The sequence below is a fragment of the Calliopsis andreniformis genome, chromosome 3, assembly GCF_051401765.1.
Source record: "Calliopsis andreniformis isolate RMS-2024a chromosome 3, iyCalAndr_principal, whole genome shotgun sequence".
Taxonomy (NCBI): Eukaryota; Metazoa; Arthropoda; class Insecta; order Hymenoptera; family Andrenidae; genus Calliopsis; species Calliopsis andreniformis.
The window spans coordinates 12,727,645-12,745,682 of record NC_135064.1 but is presented as its reverse complement, the minus strand read 5'-3'; the positions used below and the strand labels follow the sequence as shown (position 1 = coordinate 12,745,682).

Below are 18,038 nucleotides of genomic sequence, written 5' to 3'. Positions count from 1 at the left end.
CAGGGAATTGTCGTAGGATAGAGGCAGAAAGAGAACCATCTCAGGAGTAGAAGAACGACCGCTAGCCTTTGTGCTCTGATCACCCAAAGGATTAAAAAGAAACGGAAGCGGCTCAAGCGTATGAGACAGTTTAACGCCGCCGCAAACTCTACGATTTACTTATTTGTACTTGAGGATCGATCAACGTCCGCTTTTTACAAGAGCTTTAGTGGTAAACGGTGTTTTTGCGGATGTGTCACACGTTCGCTGAATGGAACGTGTGACGTGCCGGATGTTGAATCGATTTCCCATTAGGAGAAAAGGTTGAAGTGTCGCGAGTGCTTGTAAAAACGTTTCGATACGACTGCGTTTGCTTTTTCGCAACAATTACTTTGCGTGAAGAGTAGGAAACGATACAAAATCGAAATGCATCGAAAATGATTATACTGGAAGCGGTGGATCTGAATATCTATCCTGATATCCTTATTTTCGTGGAAGGGAGAAAGTGGAAATCGCTCTCAATGCGCGTTCCTCGGAACATGCCTCCCAGAGGTAATATCACAATGAAATCTGCTTTAGTCCCCTAGTCGTGCCAAGGACTACTGTGCCCCGATGGTTTATCCCTGAACCTGTCGTAATTCCCCTCCCCCGAACACTCGTAACACGCGAACATAGTGTGCGTAACGCGAATTCATGTTGTCGGGGTGTTCTGCGTCAAATTACGACAGACTATAACGCATATATTACGGAAAGCAACGTGGCTCCCACTTGGACCATCTTGCCCTTTCACCATGCACCAACGAAATTACATCGTCATAGCAAAATGTACTCGTTTTACCTCGTTTGAAGCTCGTTGAGGAATAAGTGGTTCATTCGGTTTCCATTTAATGTTAAATTCATCAGTGACAGAATAGAAATTTCAAGTTTTCTTAGATTTAGAAAGTAATCTGTGTATACATATATATTTTGTTAGAAGATGAGTAATCTCGATTATTGTAGACCTTTAATATTTTTAGGTAAATGTAAATGTTTCTACGGTGAAGAGAAGGAGGAAGTCGAGATAGATAGTATGTACTTACAAGAAGAAGCTGTAGCGAAGGACTGTTTAAAATGCATGAATATTAATGACTCGTGAATACTTCTGCATATTTTCAGGATCTATAGAAGGAACATGAGAAAAGGGGTCGAAAAATTCATTGTGTTACAAATAAATTCTACCTAGGAAGAAACAGAATAACGAAAAAAAGTATTCAAAAATATTTGACTAACAATAATTCGTATAGTGCAGATAGGACATTCTTTAGACGAAATTGTTCTATGCTACGTTGTCTAATAAAAAGGAAAGATGCAGAATAGAGTCTACCCAATAATGCATTGAGCTTCACTGAATATTATGAGCAGTACCTTTCTTATGTGCTAAACATCAATACTTAGGAAATGAGAGAAGATAAGCAGATCCAATAACGCAATTACGACAACAATTCGCCAGGAGGAAATAGGAACATCGGATTCGACGTTCGCCGATTATCAGTCTTGAAGAGATTACACTGCGCCGCATGTGCGCGCGCTAATTTCAAACCAGCTTCCCTGCGCACCATAAATCTCGTTAGTCTTCAATTACGGTCAAAGTTTCGAGATATGAAACTGAAATTAGGAGATGGAACTAGCTAAATCCTGTCTAGTAGATGATATATATCGCCTACTTCATAAACAAACTAATTGCAAGATTGATAAATGAAGACTCACGATAACCAAACCTCTATAACTCAAGGACCTTATGAAATGCAGTTTCCTTCTTAATTAGAGAATATAAATTTTTCCAATTATAATAACCAAATTATAACAATCAAGTATTTTTATCCTTCACATCCTTTATTCTTGAAATTGTGAAATGTAATTTAAATTCAATTCCATTCAAGAAGTCCATTTCCAGATCGCATCCTCTTCACATCAGTTTCTCAGTAACTCCAAGAAACGCGATGACAACCCGTTTCTGTATTCAGCCTACAACCCTTAAGCTCTTGAGCAATTCGTGGAACATTTGGAGTCGCCAGCAAGTTGAACTAACAATAAGGCTGATGAAGGAGCTGGGAAGAAACTCTCCAGTTGCTGTGGCGGTGAACTACACGGATCCTGTTCAGCCTTTCGACAAACCAATCTTCGGGAGACATCAGCTGCTGAGCGCATTTCCTCTTCAGAAACAGATCGACAAGTTGGAGTCCAAAGCAAGACAGTACTCGTGGTGAATATTAATCCAATTTTCTACGTCAATGCTAGACAAGGTTCCTCCTCTATGATTATTTCGTCAGAGTTTGATGTCTTAAGCACATTACAAGCTGAAGTTACCACTCAAAAAACGACGCTTGGAGCACAAGACATAAATTTCAGAATTTTTGCGGCAAAAAGAGAACACGAATTTGATTATCTTCCTTCTCAATTATTTTGCGCGTTACAAATCAATATTAAATTCTGCTTGTCTTTTTTAGAATATTCATTGTGTTCAGAGTCGAAAAGTTCTGTTTGGAAGTGAATAGAAACGTTCTCTTCCTTAGGAGCTCTAAAGCTGCTGACGTCGATGAATGCTTCCGATGTTAAGGAACTCCTTTTTCACTTAACAAACGGTGTTTCAAGATTACTTCCCAATTCCTTGCATCGAATTTCTCTTGAAGGCTATCGGAACCTCCTGCTTACTTGTAACTTCTTCTGAACCAAAATAATAAGTGAATCGTGAATATCAATTATTATCTATTTTTCCGTGTAAAGAATAGAAAATAAAATTTCGTAAAACACATAGAATAAACATTATTTGTGAACATTATTCATGGAAGAAATCCAAGTAGAGATTGAGATAATGTTTCAAAATTCAAAGGAAGACTGAACAGAATAATAGTCCACTATAGAAAGGAATATTCGAGGTTGAGAGGTTGGTCGCGGCTAGCCGGGAAGACAGTATTAATCAAATGAAGCGGTTTCTGTTACAAACGGACTGAGGATGGGTCTGACTTGGTTGCCCGATTCCGGCAGATAATCAATCTGGAGAATTAGATCAGATAGCTGGTTGTACGTGCACCAACTCCGTCTCATTAGATTTATCTACTCGCCGAAGAAGCTTGATAAAGTACTGCATGCTTCCTCAATATCAAATAAATTCTGCACTTTACCTTATCAGACAGGGCCAATCGTTTGCAATTTCCTTTAAATATAAGGAGGGGAACATGTACGGTTCGCGATTTCGTCTCGCGAATCTCGGGTTGTCACTCGCCAAGTTAATATTGAGTAACTGTTTCAAATTACTTCGGATAGACCTCGACGATAAAGTGTAATATGACTAAAGTTGAAGAGTCCGATTCGATGACTCGTTAGGTTAAAAATCGACAAGTCCGAACGATGACTTGCGATCCCCTGTCGTTACGTTAGAAATCAACTCGTCCGAATGCCGACGTGTTATCTTCTGTTTTGAAATCAACTAGTCCGAATGACGACGTTTGATCTTCTGTTTAGAAATCAACTAGTCCGAATGACGACGTTTGATCTTCTGTTTAGAAATCAACTAGTCCGAATGACGACGTTTGATCTTCTGCTTAGAAATCAACTAGTCCGAATGACGACGTTTGATCTTCTCTTTAGAAATCAACTAGTCCGAATGACGACGTTTGATCTTCTGTTTAGAAATCAACTAGTCCGAATGACGACGTTTGATCTTCTGTTTAGAAATCAACTAGTCCGAATGACGACGTTTGATCTTCTGGTTTCGATTTTTTCGGAGTTCGCTCTTCATCCCCTTACAACCCCCAAAACGCCCGACTCTAAGGGCGTCACCGATTTTGCACGATGAAACAAAAATCGATATTAATTGGCCTTCGACCGAAAGAAGGACGATCCTCCTTGTCACCCTGACGGGGCAAAGGAACCGCCCCCGATCTCCTCGTGATGAAGGTGGAGGAGACCTCGCCTTCATGTCGAAGGCCGCGACGATTGGGGAGGAAGAACGAACCCCGGAATAGCGTGGCTCGAGCGGGCCCACGCGCGTATTTTCCGAATCTTTTTATGGCCGTATTGTCCCGCTAGTCAGCTCCGATCCTACAAGTCCGAAAAGGATGAGCTGGCGAAGGCACCGATTGCGGGACAATACGGCCTTCGATGGTTATTAGGGAGGAACACTCCGCTCGAAGAAAGCACGAAATTACTTTATTCGGCCAGATGTGGATTTTTAGTAATATGAATGAATAAGCAAGTCCTTAAAGAATTCGGATTTCCACATCTGGCAGCAATAAATGCGTTTGCCTCTTCGAACGGAACATGCTCCCCCCGTTGATCAATTAAGTTGATCAATACCTTACTCGATATTCTACAATAAATCGGAACTCGAACGGTCGTTCCGTTATGCAATGTTAAACGGCGTATAATACAAAAATATTATTAATATTACTTATCGCTAAAATATCGACTAATAATTGTCTTTATCCTGATGTCACATTGTGGATTGGAAGGGGTGCCAGACGTTTAACGTTTCGACGGTAAATTCCGGTTGACGTCTGAACGGTGACCGTACGAATGATGCCATCTTCGCCCGGATGGACCTCGATGATTCGCCCGAGATTCCATTGCAGCGGTGGCAGATGATCGTCCTTGAGAACGACAATGGTTCCCATTTTGATTTCGTGCGAACCCTTTGTCCACTTATGTCGAACGTTTAAGTGGTTAATGTATTCCTTGTACCACCTTGACCAAAAATCTTGTTTCACCTTTTGGATGTGCTGCCAATTTGACAGCCGATTCGTCGGTGTAGATGTGAAATCAGCTTCTGGCAAGCTCGTTAATGAAGCGCCGATCAAAAAATGTCCAGGAGTCAGAGCGACTGGATCGTTTGGGTCAGATGATAAAGGAGTTAAAGGACGGGAGTTCAGGATAGCCTCGATTTCTGTCACAAAAGTAGTAAATTGTTCGTACGTGAATAATTCTTCACCGATGACCCGCTTCAGGTGATGCTTAAACGATTTCACGGCTGCTTCCCATAACCCGCCGAAATGAGGTGACAAGGCTGGCATGAAATGCCAAGAGATTTCTTTTTCATCAAGAAATCGACGCATCCCTTTGTCGTCGCGTAGGGTTTCGTGAAGCGCGGTCAATTCATTCTGAGCGCCAATAAAATTTGAGCCGTTGTCAGAATAGACATTACGACAAATTCCTCGTCGTGCGATGAATCGTTTTAACGCGGCGAGAAAAGCTTCGGTCGTTAGATCGCTCACGACTTCTAAATGAATAGCCTTTGTAGCGAAACAAATAAATACCGCGACGTAAATCTTAATTCGCGTACGGTTTCGATAACGCTTTTCTTTTATGTAAAAAGGTCCACAATAATCGACACCGCAATTGTGGAACGGTCGAGTTTCGGTGATTCGATTAGCTGGCAGATTACCCATTACGTAATTTACCGTAGGTGGGTTGACGCGAAAACACTTGACGCAATGCCGGACGATTTTACGTGTAATGTTTTTACCATCGATAGGCCAATACTGCAGTCGTACGGTGTACAGTGTTGATGTTATGCCTGCGTGATAATTTTGTACATGTGCTCGACGAATAATTAATTCCGTGACATGATTATTTTTCGGCAATAGAATTGGATGTTTCTGAGAAAACGGTAAATTTGAATTTCGAAGTCGGCCTCCGACACGCAAAATTCCCTTATCATCTAGAAATGGATGCAACGATAAAAGCTTGCTCTTCGGATGTAATTCTGTATTGGCCTTTAAATTTTGAATGTCCGATGAAAATGTCGATGCTTGAACTGTGCGAATGATACAGTCGTTTGCATTTCGGATTTCATCGATTGTAAGAGGTCCGGTTTTCCGGTTACGAAATCTAAAACAATATGCGATTATCCGACGGAGTTTGACAATACAAGAAAACCGGTTAAAAATCTGGTCGCTAGTTTCGGTGGATGTTGCTAAGCACGTGATTTTTCGCGATTCCGGAACGTCTGACGATGACTCGAACACAGATTCTGGCCAATCCGATTCAACGCTAGTGAGCCAATTAGGTCCGCAGTACCAAAGTTTGTTGGTCAAGAATCTTGATGCCGTGATCCCTCGCGATGATAAGTCGGCCGGGTTGTCATTAGATCGAATATGTCGCCAAATTGAAACCTCCGTTTTCGTTTGGATTTCTGCAACTCGATTTGCGACAAACGTTTTCAATGTACCCGGTGGCCTTTGTAACCAATTCAACACAATAGTTGAATCTGTCCACAGACATACGCGATCGATGTTGCAATTTAACGCTTCGCGGACCGATACATACAGTGACGTTAAGAGGGTAGCGCCGCATAATTCCAATCTTGCGAGACTGACAGTCTTCAAAGGTGCGACTCGCGATTTCGCACACAGCAGACTTGATTTTATATGACCTCGCTTATCGATGGATCGAACGAAAAAGCACGCGCTATATGCGCGTTCGCTAGCGTCGCAAAATCCGTGTAACTCGACTCGGTGACCCATGCGTTGCGCAACATGACGTTCGAATGTTACGTTATTTAATCGCTGAAGTTCCTCTTCGTAAGTTGTCCATTCCGTATGGAGGTTGGTCGGTAAAGACTCGTCCCAGTCGAGTTTCAGTTGCCAAAGTCGTTGCATGAAAATTTTTGCCGTGATGGTAATCGGTCCGAGCAAACCTAGAGGGTCAAAAATCTTCGCAATTGACGACAGTACGGTACGTTTCGTGTGTTTCTTCGACGATGGGAGGTTAACCGAATAATTAATCGAATCTTGGCGTGCGTTCCACGTGATTCCAAGCGTTTTGATTCCATCGATTTCCCCGAAGAACTTGGGATGTATCTGATCTTCAGACAATCCTGATAGTAGGCGTGGGTCGTTCGATACCCATTGACGAATATTAAGGCCTCCACGTTGAAGGAGATCGATTATCTCGTTTCGTAATCCTAATGCTTCATCGTAGGATGATGCGCCGGTCAGAAGATCGTCCACGTATAGATCCTGCTTCAGGATACTGGCAGCCTTCGGACAGCTGTTTCTCTCATCGTCCGCAAGCTGATGTAAACATCGGATAGCGAGGAATGGAGCCGATGAAAGTCCGAAAGTGACAGTATTTAATTGATAGGTTGATATCTCGTTGCGGTCGTTTCTCCACAAAATCCGTTGATAACGCCGATCCTCTGGTCGTACGATGAATTGTCGGTACATCTTCTCTATATCACCGGTTATCACGTATGCGTGTATACGAAACCGTAATAATAAAGAAAAAATATCGTCCTGGATGGTAGGACCCACGAGTTGCGTATCGTTTAATGATATTCCGGAGGTGGTTTTCGCTGAGCCGTCAAAAACTACCCGAATCTTCGTCGTTGAACTCGTGGGTTTCATGACCGCGTGGTGAGGCAGGTAGAACTCGGGTGCGTCAGGTGCGTCTACCTGGCTCATATGGCCAAGTGCAATATACTCTTGAATAACGGCTGAGTATTCTTGCATCAAATCAGGGTTGCGTAGAAACTTGCGTTCTAATGCTAAGAATCGATTCAACGCGTGCGATCGTGAATCTCCCAGATTCTCTTTATTTCCGTTGAACGGCAGTGCAACAACATAATGTCCTGTTAAGTCGCGTCGAACGTGGGTCAAAAAATGTTTTTCGCAAAGCTGTTCTTCCGTGGAGAAATGCCGCTGTCGTGGACCTTCTTCAATTTCCCAAAACTGTTTCAGGTCGAAGTTCACCGCGGTGACGAATGTCTTCCGAGTTGTCCGTGGTTGGATGGCTGGAACACTCCCCCCGATGATCCATCCCAGTTGCGTCTTTTGTAAGACGAGAACCTCGTCGCAATGTTGGTTGAGATGGATTTGCCCGATGCTTAGACAGGTCAAAGTCGGACCTGTGCCGATAAGCATGTCGATGGCTGCGGGTTTATGAAAATTCGGATCTGCCAACTTTATGTTAGCCGGGATCTGAATCGTCGTTCGATTAATTTGTACGTTTGGCAACTGACTCGAAATCCGCGGGATTACAAAAAAAGTCAGGCTGCGTTGATAATTCGATGTCCGTGACTTGATTGTTGCTTGAACGAGTTTGCTCGTGACGGTATTCAACTCGTTCAATGTTTCGATGGCCACGTTGAGCTTCTTTGTGGGAAGCCGTAATTTTGCCGCAAATTTTTCGGTGATAAAATTTGCGTTTGAGCACGTGTCCAACAGGGTCCTACTTTCGATTAACCGTTGGTCGCGATCGAAGACGGTAACGATGGCGGTAGGCATTAATCCGTGGGTCGATCCCTCGGCGCTAGACGTACTCTTGGACGCGAAAATTCGGGGACTGTTGATTGTTTGGTCTAGTCACGAGTGTTGCTGAGACGGGGATGCTGATCGCGACGCTGCATCATAATGCAATCGCGTGTTATGCATTTGGTTACAGACGCGACATTTGCCTGCTTTGCATTCCTCGGTCGTATGATCGTCCAGCAAGCAATTAAGACATAATCGAGCCTTTCGCGCTGCCTCAATACGTTTTTCGATTGGGAGGCTTACAAACATTTTACAATTAAATGTCGCATGCGGTCCATTGTTGCAGATTTTACAATTGTCTGTTGCTTGTGTTCCGAGTTTCTGCGATTGTGCAGCTCGCGTTTCTACACGTCGCAAATTTGACGGTTGTGAGTTCGCGGTGGTAACAAACGTCTGTTGGCGTTGATTTAATCGCGATGATGACGGTGGAGGATTACGCATGCGATTTGTTTTTACCGACGTTATCGGTGTTCGCTCGTGGTTCTTAAACGCGTCCGATTTAAAATTCGATGTGTGCTTCGCATACGACACAGATTCGTAATCCTTGCACTGATGCGACGTTATGTGCAAGAACTTAAAAATGTCCTCAATTTTGGGTACCTTAGTATCGGATAGCGTTCGCTCCCAGGTCTTGCGCGTTTCCTTCGACATCCGCGAAATTACGATACTCACGAGGATATCATTACCGATATCTGCCCACGAACGTCCCAAGGCTTGCAACGAACGCACGTGAAGTTGCATATAACTTGCGAGATCTCGAACCGATTCCGATGAATCGTCTGTCATCATGGGAGTATCGCGTAAGAGCGCGGCGTGACGCAGAACGAGAGCACGCTTGTTGTCGTATATCTCGACCAGATGTTTCCACGCGGCTTCGTAATTATCCTCGCTAATAGTAAATGCGCCGATAGCTATTTCGGCTCTTCCGGAAAGAGACAGTCGTAAATAATTTAGTTTTTGTATATTACTCAATCCGGGTTGCGAATGGATCATCGTATTGAACGCATCCTTAAACGTTACCCACTTTTCGATGCGGCCGTCGAACTTGGGTAAGTCGATTTTCGGTAGACGAACCGGTAAGGAAAACGATGAGCCGGACGGCGCTGGGGAATCACGTACGGATGAATATCGTTCCGGAATATTCGACGCATCTTGCAATGACCTTTGTAAAACGATCGCGGCTGCTAATGCATCATCGTATGCATTCATCACATCTTCGCGCTCGCTCTCTATTTCTTCGAAATTGTCTTCAAGCAGAACTAACTCGTCTATATTCGCATTGAACGCCGTAAACAAATTCCGTAATCGTTCGATCCGCTCTTGTAATTTTACACGTTCTTTCTCCGAATCCATGTATTTCTCGACAAAATTACTTAAGGACGTAACTTGTGCCTTGAAATACTTTCGTTTCTGTTTCAAGTCACGTATGCGTTTGGTGACTTGGTTAGCATTTGCCTCAAGGTTAGCGGTCGCCATGATTTAAGCAAAAATCGAGGTAAGGACAGAGGAAGGAATCAAAAACGAAAAGGTGTCGATCGGTACTTCGTGATTACGAGCCTACCTTGACGTAGTCTTGCCTGGTTGCACTGATGCCGAACGTTGGTGCAGACGATGACTCCAAGCGAATGGATGATTTAGCTTCCTCAATCCCAATGTCCAATAAGTCCGGTGGGTTGAACTCGATTGTCCGAAGTTGACTTCTCGAAAGCGTCCAAATCGACTTGACTTTCAACCCAGTGATGTCCAGACAAATGTTCAATCACCTTTACACTTTAACTCGTTCACTGTGCACATCCAGCAGGTCGTATCCGGCTCGAAGGACCATAAAATGTACGGTTCGCGATTTCGTCTCGCGAATCTCGGGTTGTCACTCGCCAAGTTAATATTGAGTAACTGTTTCAAATTACTTCGGATAGACCTCGACGATAAAGTGTAATATGACTAAAGTTGAAGAGTCCGATTCGATGACTCGTTAGGTTAAAAATCGACAAGTCCGAACGATGACTTGCGATCCCCTGTCGTTACGTTAGAAATCAACTCGTCCGAATGCCGACGTGTTATCTTCTGTTTTGAAATCAACTAGTCCGAATGACGACGTTTGATCTTCTGTTTAGAAATCAACTAGTCCGAATGACGACGTTTGATCTTCTGTTTAGAAATCAACTAGTCCGAATGACGACGTTTGATCTTCTGCTTAGAAATCAACTAGTCCGAATGACGACGTTTGATCTTCTCTTTAGAAATCAACTAGTCCGAATGACGACGTTTGATCTTCTGTTTAGAAATCAACTAGTCCGAATGACGACGTTTGATCTTCTGTTTAGAAATCAACTAGTCCGAATGACGACGTTTGATCTTCTGGTTTCGATTTTTTCGGAGTTCGCTCTTCATCCCCTTACAACCCCCAAAACGCCCGACTCTAAGGGCGTCACCGATTTTGCACGATGAAACAAAAATCGATATTAATTGGCCTTCGACCGAAAGAAGGACGATCCTCCTTGTCACCCTGACGGGGCAAAGGAACCGCCCCCGATCTCCTCGTGATGAAGGTGGAGGAGACCTCGCCTTCATGTCGAAGGCCGCGACGATTGGGGAGGAAGAACGAACCCCGGAATAGCGTGGCTCGAGCGGGCCCACGCGCGTATTTTCCGAATCTTTTTATGGCCGTATTGTCCCGCTAGTCAGCTCCGATCCTACAAGTCCGAAAAGGATGAGCTGGCGAAGGCACCGATTGCGGGACAATACGGCCTTCGATGGTTATTAGGGAGGAACACTCCGCTCGAAGAAAGCACGAAATTACTTTATTCGGCCAGATGTGGATTTTTAGTAATATGAATGAATAAGCAAGTCCTTAAAGAATTCGGATTTCCACATCTGGCAGCAATAAATGCGTTTGCCTCTTCGAACGGAACAGAACATTCGCCGCAAGAACGCTTTGTACTTCGTCAACACTTTTTATATGAAGCTCAGAATGAAAAATTGTAGAATAATGACGTCTCATAATAATGCTGAAAATTTGTTACGTTGAAAACATTTCTCGATCGCAATCCATTATGAGGTCGAATAATAATAGAGAATAACGTTCCTTCGTTTCCTTTAGCAGTGTTTTATTTCCACACGACCTCTTTTAAGCGTAATATACACTCGCGCGGTGCTCTCAAAACTGCGCCCTGTTTTCATCTTACGCCCCGGAAATGGAAAAATTCACGAAGATCCCAGATATACGGGACTCGTTTTCGCAGAACGGTGTCTCTTTTTCTCGACGAACTAGGGGACAAATCTTTTGCAACGAGAATTTGCGTACGTAACAGTGCAAAACTGGATCCCGAGGGTGTCATTACTGGCTTTAAAGGAGAGAACGTAACAAAAAAATCATCCCCTACCGTGCTTCTTACACATACATATATACGAGCCAGAAAAGCTCTACAGCTTGCGTTGAAAAATAATTTATGCGCCGAAACGAATTGTACATATTTGTGACAGTATTTGGATTGTAACTGGAAATATAAGCTATCTATTTTGTTCTAAGCAATTCATGCAAACCGAAAGCTTAATCGCATGAAGATGACAAAAGCATTCTAGCTTCGTGACCAGACTCGTTCCAAGTTCGTTCCGACCAATTTATGATACCTATACTGGTTAATTTCGAATTCGTGTTTCACATGGATCACGCTGTTGCGTGCGGTCGCAAACTAGAAACAAAAGCGTTCCACGTTTCATTGATTATCATGTGACCCTGCTTGTTAGTTATTTCTAGACCGAACAATCCGATTGTTAACAGCGTCATAAATTGTACTCATAGTAGAGACAACCACAGACGTAAATTCGCAGAGGCATCACGAATAATAACTACTGTAGCTTTTATTACAACTTTGCTTTTATTCATTTATAAATACAATTGCATTCGTACATTCGTTTGTATCCTGTATCAGTAAATAAACACACTTTTTTAAAAACCTGAATCCCCACTTCGTTTCTCACCCAGTTTCGTTTTATTCGCAAATTCTACACCACTGGCTATTTCATAGTACGACGTACGTAATTCTTGCGGAAAACGGGACTTTTAGTGTCTATACGAACATTTCAGAGCACATAAAAGGATATTTAAAGTGTATCATGGGGGAAATAAGAGACACAACTGGTACATTATCTGGCCAATTACATGGTACTTATATCTGTCTTAATAGTACACTAATGACTTAATTAGTACCGCGCAATGTGCAAATGTCATACGAACTGTACCCTTAGCTCCACATGGCTAAATACCGCAATATCGTTTTAATGAAATCATTGCATCCCAAATGATACACATATTAATTGACCATGTTATGAATATATCCATGAAACCGAATAACAAGTAGAATGGTGAAACAAACTTTTCACTAAACGAGTTCTAATTCCCCAGCTATTTCATTTCATAAGAAATAAAATACTGCAATAAATACGTTATTAATTATTAAAATAAATCTATTACGCTGCACATCCTGAACGAAATGCATGCGTTTCCTGGAAGCAATTTATATTACAATGTTACTACAACTGTAAGGCGCTACGAATTTTTGTATGCAATAACCGGACGTTTAGTATTTTGATTATTTATTAACCTAACCGTAATATTACGATTCAATTATGTATATAAATATAATTACTAATTAAGGTATTGCATATTAGAGTAGTAGTTACATGCCCTTGTACATAATGTGTATAGAAATACAATCCATTGAGAATCCAGATAAAATGACATTCACCCAGAGAAATACTGTTTACCAAAAAAATACATTTTCTTAGGATTATATAAAGATTGGTTAGCTTGAGTCCTTGATTTCTTTTTTCTTTTTTATAGAAAACATACAATGATATTCGAGATTCTTAAGAAGAGTCTGTAATTAATTTTATTGTACTGTATACCAGATTGCGTTACATCCTCCTGTAGTAATCAATCTTCCTTAGTGACTATCTTAATACTACTTATTGACACTAAATAAGATGTTAAAATCAAGGATTCCAACATATCCCTTGAAATTGCAGTCTTTTGTGAATGAGGACCACCCACAATTTTGATATATTTAAATGCAATATTGGGAAACTTGTTAAACACAAGGTTCTACATAATTCCCAGGGAATAATCCTGTTATGCCATCCATAACTCCCTCCCACCACCCATCGTCATTCTTTTTTAATACATAAATTACAGAACTTTCTTGGAAACTCAACTCATCTTCCTTGTCAGCATAATAATCGTAAATTGCAACCACTACAAAAGCAATAATCCATTATATAATGGTCCCATAAAAAAATTGTACCGCTTTAATAATATTGCAACATACCCTTTTCGATGTAATTCTTTGGCACCCATCCAGGCAAATCCTCCTCATCTGGCACAATAGGCATAATAGCACCACTTGATTGTGTGGGCCTGCCAAACTGTGGATGTTCCTCTTGTTCTGGTGGTGGTGGTGGTGGTAAGGGTGGGCTACTTGCACCACTACCTCTGCTGACCTGATGCGATAGCCTATGCGGTAGAGTATGGTGACCAGTATAGTCTGCCATATCACCAGTTATACCAACCAATGGAGAAGGTGGTGCTATAAGCACACATATATAATACTTTCCTTAATATTAATTGAAATCTAATATGAAAATTGTTAAACTGATACTTACGAGGCATACTGTTGTGTTGCTCTTGGATATACCCTGATGTTACACTAGGTGGTGCAGGTGGCGGCGTCTGAGGATGACTTTGCAATGGATGAACTGTCCCCACTTGAGGCGGTGATGTATGTGGAATCATAGTATTTGATTGAGCGTTATGACTTCCAATAAGACCTGCAAGTGTTATGGTATGTGCATGTAAAGGTAAAGTACTATAACCAGGACCACGCTCTCTTCGAGGGTGTCCCATTGGATAATTAGGAGCATAATGACTAGGAACTTGAGGCGGAGCTACTGCAGGCGGTGTCCTGTATTCCCGTGATCCTTTACTCAATGTTCCTGTACAAAATTCATTAACTATATATGATAATGGCATAGAACATAGAACAAAAGTATGCATTCTGCTTTATACTTACCAGTTCTTACTGTTTGAGGAGGAGTAGGTGGTTTTGTTGTAGGAGCTGGTCCTACCATAGCGGCACCTAATCCAGAACCAGTAGAAGCAGCACCTAAACTCTGAACACTACCTTGACTACCACCACGTTGTTTACTCCTAGGAGTACCACTACTACGTACTCCATGACCAATATCATCTAAGATCGTGTAATCAATACTTTTTCTCACGTATTTAATTGGTTTTTCAGGATTTGCTGGTGCAATAATTTTATACTGCCGTACAGTAATTTTATTGGCTGTAAGAACACCAATTTCTCTTCTAGCCACTTTTTCTTTGTGTATCATGACTGTCTGAGCAATATGATTCATCTGGCTTTCCATCTCAGCAAGCTGAGATGTTTGCAAATCCAATAATTGTAAAAAATTATAGGCAAGAGTATTTATTTGATAAGCTACGCTAGCCAATGACTGAGTTGTAAAATTCTTTGTTTCTTCCAAAGCTATTCTTTTATTCTCTGCTTGAAAATAGTTTGCTTCGCAATACTCTGCAACCCTTTCAAGGTTCATAGCATTGTCAGCCAGGTTACCTCTCCCCTCAGGAATTTCCTGACTCAGAAATGTAGCTAGTTCTGCCATGACTTCGGAATCACTACCCACTCCTGATAATACATAATGAGAATTAGATTATTACGCAAAGTGACCTAAAATGTATGTACAAAGAGATACATGAGAATAGTTAAATTCGATTCATAAATAGTTAAGACACCCTAATTTGGAGCATATTTAAAACCATTCATATCAACTCAATAAAAATAAATTAGAATGAAACAGATTCACAAAATGCACTCAATTCTGAAGGATGAGGTTATGTAACTTTTACAAAGGTCAATAAAAAGTGTTCAGAACAGACAAAGTAAAATTTCAAACGTCTTTCTGATAAAATCATCTTAATCAAACGAAAAAATTGTAAATTATTATATGTAACAACCGTTAGAAGGGCGGAGTCTGCATGCAGAATGCAAGATGGTGGCAAAACTTAAACGAGCAAATTTGTCTTATCGAAAACGAAACATCAAATGACACAACCAAATGATATAAACAAATATAAAATGAACTAACGGTATTCAGCCATATCGCAATTATCAGTTATTACACCTTCATTAATTCATAATTACCAAGGCTCTCGGAAACCGACGAAATCAACGCACAAATTTACGCGTTACGCGACACGGCGCTCAACATGAACGAACAGTATACGTGAGTTGTAGATTAGACAGTGTTCGTTTAAATTTCCTCGCGTTTACGCGTAAGCATTCGCGACTGTTGAGTCAAACTTGCAGTAACATCAACATCAGCTGTGCATTGCTACGCAGAACACACGAGGAAGACATATTAACGATACGAACAAAAAAAAGAAGGCACGCGCGAAGAGGAGAATCAACTGGAATCAACTCGCGAGCGACAGCGCGTTTAGAAGGGAAGAATGACAGATACTTCGAGACCTCGTGAGAATTGTATCGATTATGGTTTCGAGGCATCGAATACAATATTACAAAATACAGCAATTACGTCCCGTAAATTTACACAACGGTAGACGAATGGAACAACCCTTGGTACTGCATTGTTGCACCGAGTGTTCGCATACTCTGTAATCCAACAAGTCCGAGGGCTTCGTTGGATCGTGTCACATGCCCAAGCGTGGACAATAATGGTCGATATGTTCTATCACAATTGAGAATTCGAAACGTTCCAAAGGAGAAGATTCGTGAAGGGGTAAAAAATTGTTGCTACGATCGAAAACTTACATATCTAATTGGAGTAAGGCATTGCATACGACGATTCAGAAAATAGTTTTGCTTCATACGCGCAGAATTGCTGAATTGTTGCGGAGAAGTTGATTCGCCGGGAGGCGATTGTTTGCCTTTTACTGAACTTCCATTCAAGCACATATTCGAAAATGAATAATCTTTTACAAGAGCTAGAGGCTTTGAAAATCTCGGGTGACTCCACTCGAGAACGCCTATGGTCGACGTGCATTGATCTTGTTCAAAAAAGCTACGTTCCCGAGAAAACAGTCGGTGCTGGTCGTCCATGCGAGGAGAAGGATTTCAGAGAATACAGACAAATTGTGGACAGAAATCTGGGAAGCATTAAATCTATGCTTCAGCATATCATTCATGATCGTAATGCAGGAAATGTTCAAATAGATTTGAAATTTCCAATGATCAGAACTTTTGCAGTCAATTTGTTGTTGCTCATCGGAGAGCACCATGAAAGAAATGTTTGGAACACAGCAGAGTCTGTGTCTGTTGCCAAAGAATTGCTTGGTGAATTCTTAGAGTTATATAGATATCAGAACATATCTGAATTTTTAATGGAGCAAGATAATTTTTCCACTGTATTGTTAACATTAAGACCTAAGCTGTTGAAGGATACTTGGAAAACTTATCCGGCAGCAGTAGCATGCTATAAGTGGTTGTTATATCAAGTTGAGGTAAGTAAAATGAGTAAAAATATAAAAATTGGAGCACTTATAAAAATTTATGTATTTATCTTTAGAAATCAGCTTTATATCATCATATTAGTGACGTTCTTCCAACAGCTTTAATAATTGTTGACGATTATGTGCCAGAGAATGTTGTGATAGGCCTTGAATGTTTGTACCAAATTGTTCAGCACTCTCATTTGGTAAAAATCAATCGTATAAGTTATTTATTGTTTGAGTTATAGCAGTAACTTACTTGGTTATTTATATGTTTAGAAGAAAGGGCTAATTGATACTGGATATGCCAAAGTAATGTTTCACGCTTTAGAGCGTTTAACTCATCAAAGAGAAGCCAAATACGTAATATTAACATATTTATGTATAACAAGTTTACTGGCTACTATTGAACACTGGGATAATACAAGTGCATTTCGAGTCAGTTTCTCTAAAATTATTAAATACCTAAATTTAAATGTAAATTGTACAATATGTGTTGTTACAGTGGACGCAACGTGATGAAGTTCTAGCAGTTTTATTAGATAACATAGAATTTGAGCAAAATGTGGAATTAAGACGTGTTTACATGTTAAGCTTGCCGCAACTTTTAACTAACATTGGATGTGCTAAATGGTGTGAAAGGTTAATAAGAATACTGTCTGACTATTGTGAGCACCATACAGATCTTAGGACATTAAAAGCAACATTGGAGGTAACTATTTTTATTATTTTCATCAATACCTTTATAAATTAAATATGATTTCTATTTTTAGACAGCCAGAACGTTTCTTTTGTTGTTTTATCCACGAACGCCAAGTCACAGTGTACCTTTATACACTGCACTCTTGAAATTACATTTTGATCTAACAGAAACGCCAGTATTTGACAAAGAAATAATGCAAAATTTGGAAGACTGCATTTGTTTCTTATATAAATTATCTCCGGACGTGAATTTTGCAGTCATGAATGACGAACGGATGCGTTCAGTGATTAAAAATAGTTTGCAAATAGGTGATACCAAATATTTTCAGTGAATGAACTGATATAAATCTCTTTTAGAATCAGATGTAACAAATTGTAAGCCATATTATTTAAAAGAAAACATTATTTTTTGTAGTTTCTTAGGATGTGATATAATAACATAAAAATGAATAGTACTTAGATATCTTATTTGTGATTTAAGAAATAAATGTATAGTACTTTGTATTGTAAAATAAAGAGTTTTGTTAGAATATGTTTGT

At 40.8% G+C, this 18,038-nt stretch overlaps 4 protein-coding genes and 1 long non-coding RNA gene across 7 annotated transcripts; 2 read left to right on the top strand and 3 right to left on the bottom strand.

The window, feature by feature from the left end:
• Nucleotides 1–4,439: 4,439 nt before the first annotated feature.
• Nucleotides 4,440–8,240, bottom strand: LOC143177287 (uncharacterized). The gene has a single exon (XM_076375153.1). It carries the CDS (start codon nt 8,238–8,240, stop codon nt 4,440–4,442), a length of 3,801 nt encoding a protein of 1,266 aa, XP_076231268.1.
• Nucleotides 8,240–9,620, bottom strand: LOC143177286 (uncharacterized). Its single transcript, XM_076375152.1, has 2 exons — nt 8,323–9,620; nt 8,240–8,276 (listed from the first exon to the last, which is right to left on the bottom strand). The coding sequence occupies exons 1-2, from the start codon at nt 9,618–9,620 to the stop codon at nt 8,240–8,242; spliced, it is 1,335 nt and encodes a 444-aa protein (XP_076231267.1).
• Nucleotides 9,621–12,132: 2,512 nt separating this feature from the next.
• Abi (tyrosine kinase Abl) lies at nt 12,133–15,743 on the bottom strand. Of its 3 annotated transcripts, none has more exons than XM_076393738.1 (5): nt 15,435–15,743; nt 14,336–14,974; nt 13,929–14,276; nt 13,595–13,852; nt 12,133–13,521 (listed from the first exon to the last, which is right to left on the bottom strand). In XM_076393738.1, the coding sequence occupies exons 1-5, from the start codon at nt 15,445–15,447 to the stop codon at nt 13,358–13,360; spliced, it is 1,422 nt and encodes a 473-aa protein (XP_076249853.1). In that variant the 5' UTR covers nt 15,448–15,743; the 3' UTR covers nt 12,133–13,357. The 3 variants fall into 3 exon arrangements, with proteins under 3 accessions (XP_076249853.1, XP_076249855.1, XP_076249854.1); XM_076393740.1 differs by having other exon boundaries at nt 15,491–15,743; XM_076393739.1 differs by having other exon boundaries at nt 13,929–14,258; nt 15,435–15,742.
• Nucleotides 15,213–15,829, top strand: LOC143189088 (uncharacterized). Its single transcript, XR_013003610.1, has 2 exons — nt 15,213–15,572; nt 15,656–15,829. It is a non-coding gene; the product is annotated as an uncharacterized LOC143189088 (long non-coding RNA).
• A 42-nt stretch (nt 15,830–15,871) lies between these two features.
• On the top strand, nt 15,872–18,023 carry LOC143189087 (TELO2-interacting protein 2). Its single transcript, XM_076393741.1, has 5 exons — nt 15,872–16,809; nt 16,875–17,003; nt 17,077–17,235; nt 17,303–17,509; nt 17,571–18,023. The coding sequence occupies exons 1-5, from the start codon at nt 16,273–16,275 to the stop codon at nt 17,829–17,831; spliced, it is 1,293 nt and encodes a 430-aa protein (XP_076249856.1). The 5' UTR covers nt 15,872–16,272; the 3' UTR covers nt 17,832–18,023.
• Nucleotides 18,024–18,038: the final 15 nt, after the last annotated feature.

Excerpts from the sequence above, each read along its gene's own strand:
- LOC143177286 (XM_076375152.1), bottom strand. The coding sequence starts at position 9,620 with ATGGATTCGGAGAAAGAACGTGTAAAATTACAAGAGCGGATCGAACGA. Across the intron at positions 8,277-8,322 it reads TCCCCGTCTCAGCAACACTC|AGTACGTCTAGCGCCGAGGG; the intron begins GTGACTAGACCA and ends TTCGCGTCCAAG.
- Abi (XM_076393738.1), bottom strand. Across the intron at positions 14,277-14,335 it reads TCCTCAAACAGTAAGAACTG|TTAATGAATTTTGTACAGGA; the intron begins GTAAGTATAAAG and ends TATCATATATAG. Across the intron at positions 13,522-13,594 it reads AAAGAATTACATCGAAAAGG|TGGTTGCAATTTACGATTAT; the intron begins GTATGTTGCAAT and ends TTGCTTTTGTAG.
- LOC143189087 (XM_076393741.1), top strand. The coding sequence starts at position 16,273 with ATGAATAATCTTTTACAAGAGCTAGAGGCTTTGAAAATCTCGGGTGAC. Across the intron at positions 17,004-17,076 it reads TTGTTCAGCACTCTCATTTG|AAGAAAGGGCTAATTGATAC; the intron begins GTAAAAATCAAT and ends TTATATGTTTAG. Across the intron at positions 17,236-17,302 it reads ATAATACAAGTGCATTTCGA|TGGACGCAACGTGATGAAGT; the intron begins GTCAGTTTCTCT and ends GTGTTGTTACAG.
- LOC143177287 (XM_076375153.1), bottom strand. The coding sequence starts at position 8,240 with ATGCCTACCGCCATCGTTACCGTCTTCGATCGCGACCAACGGTTAATC.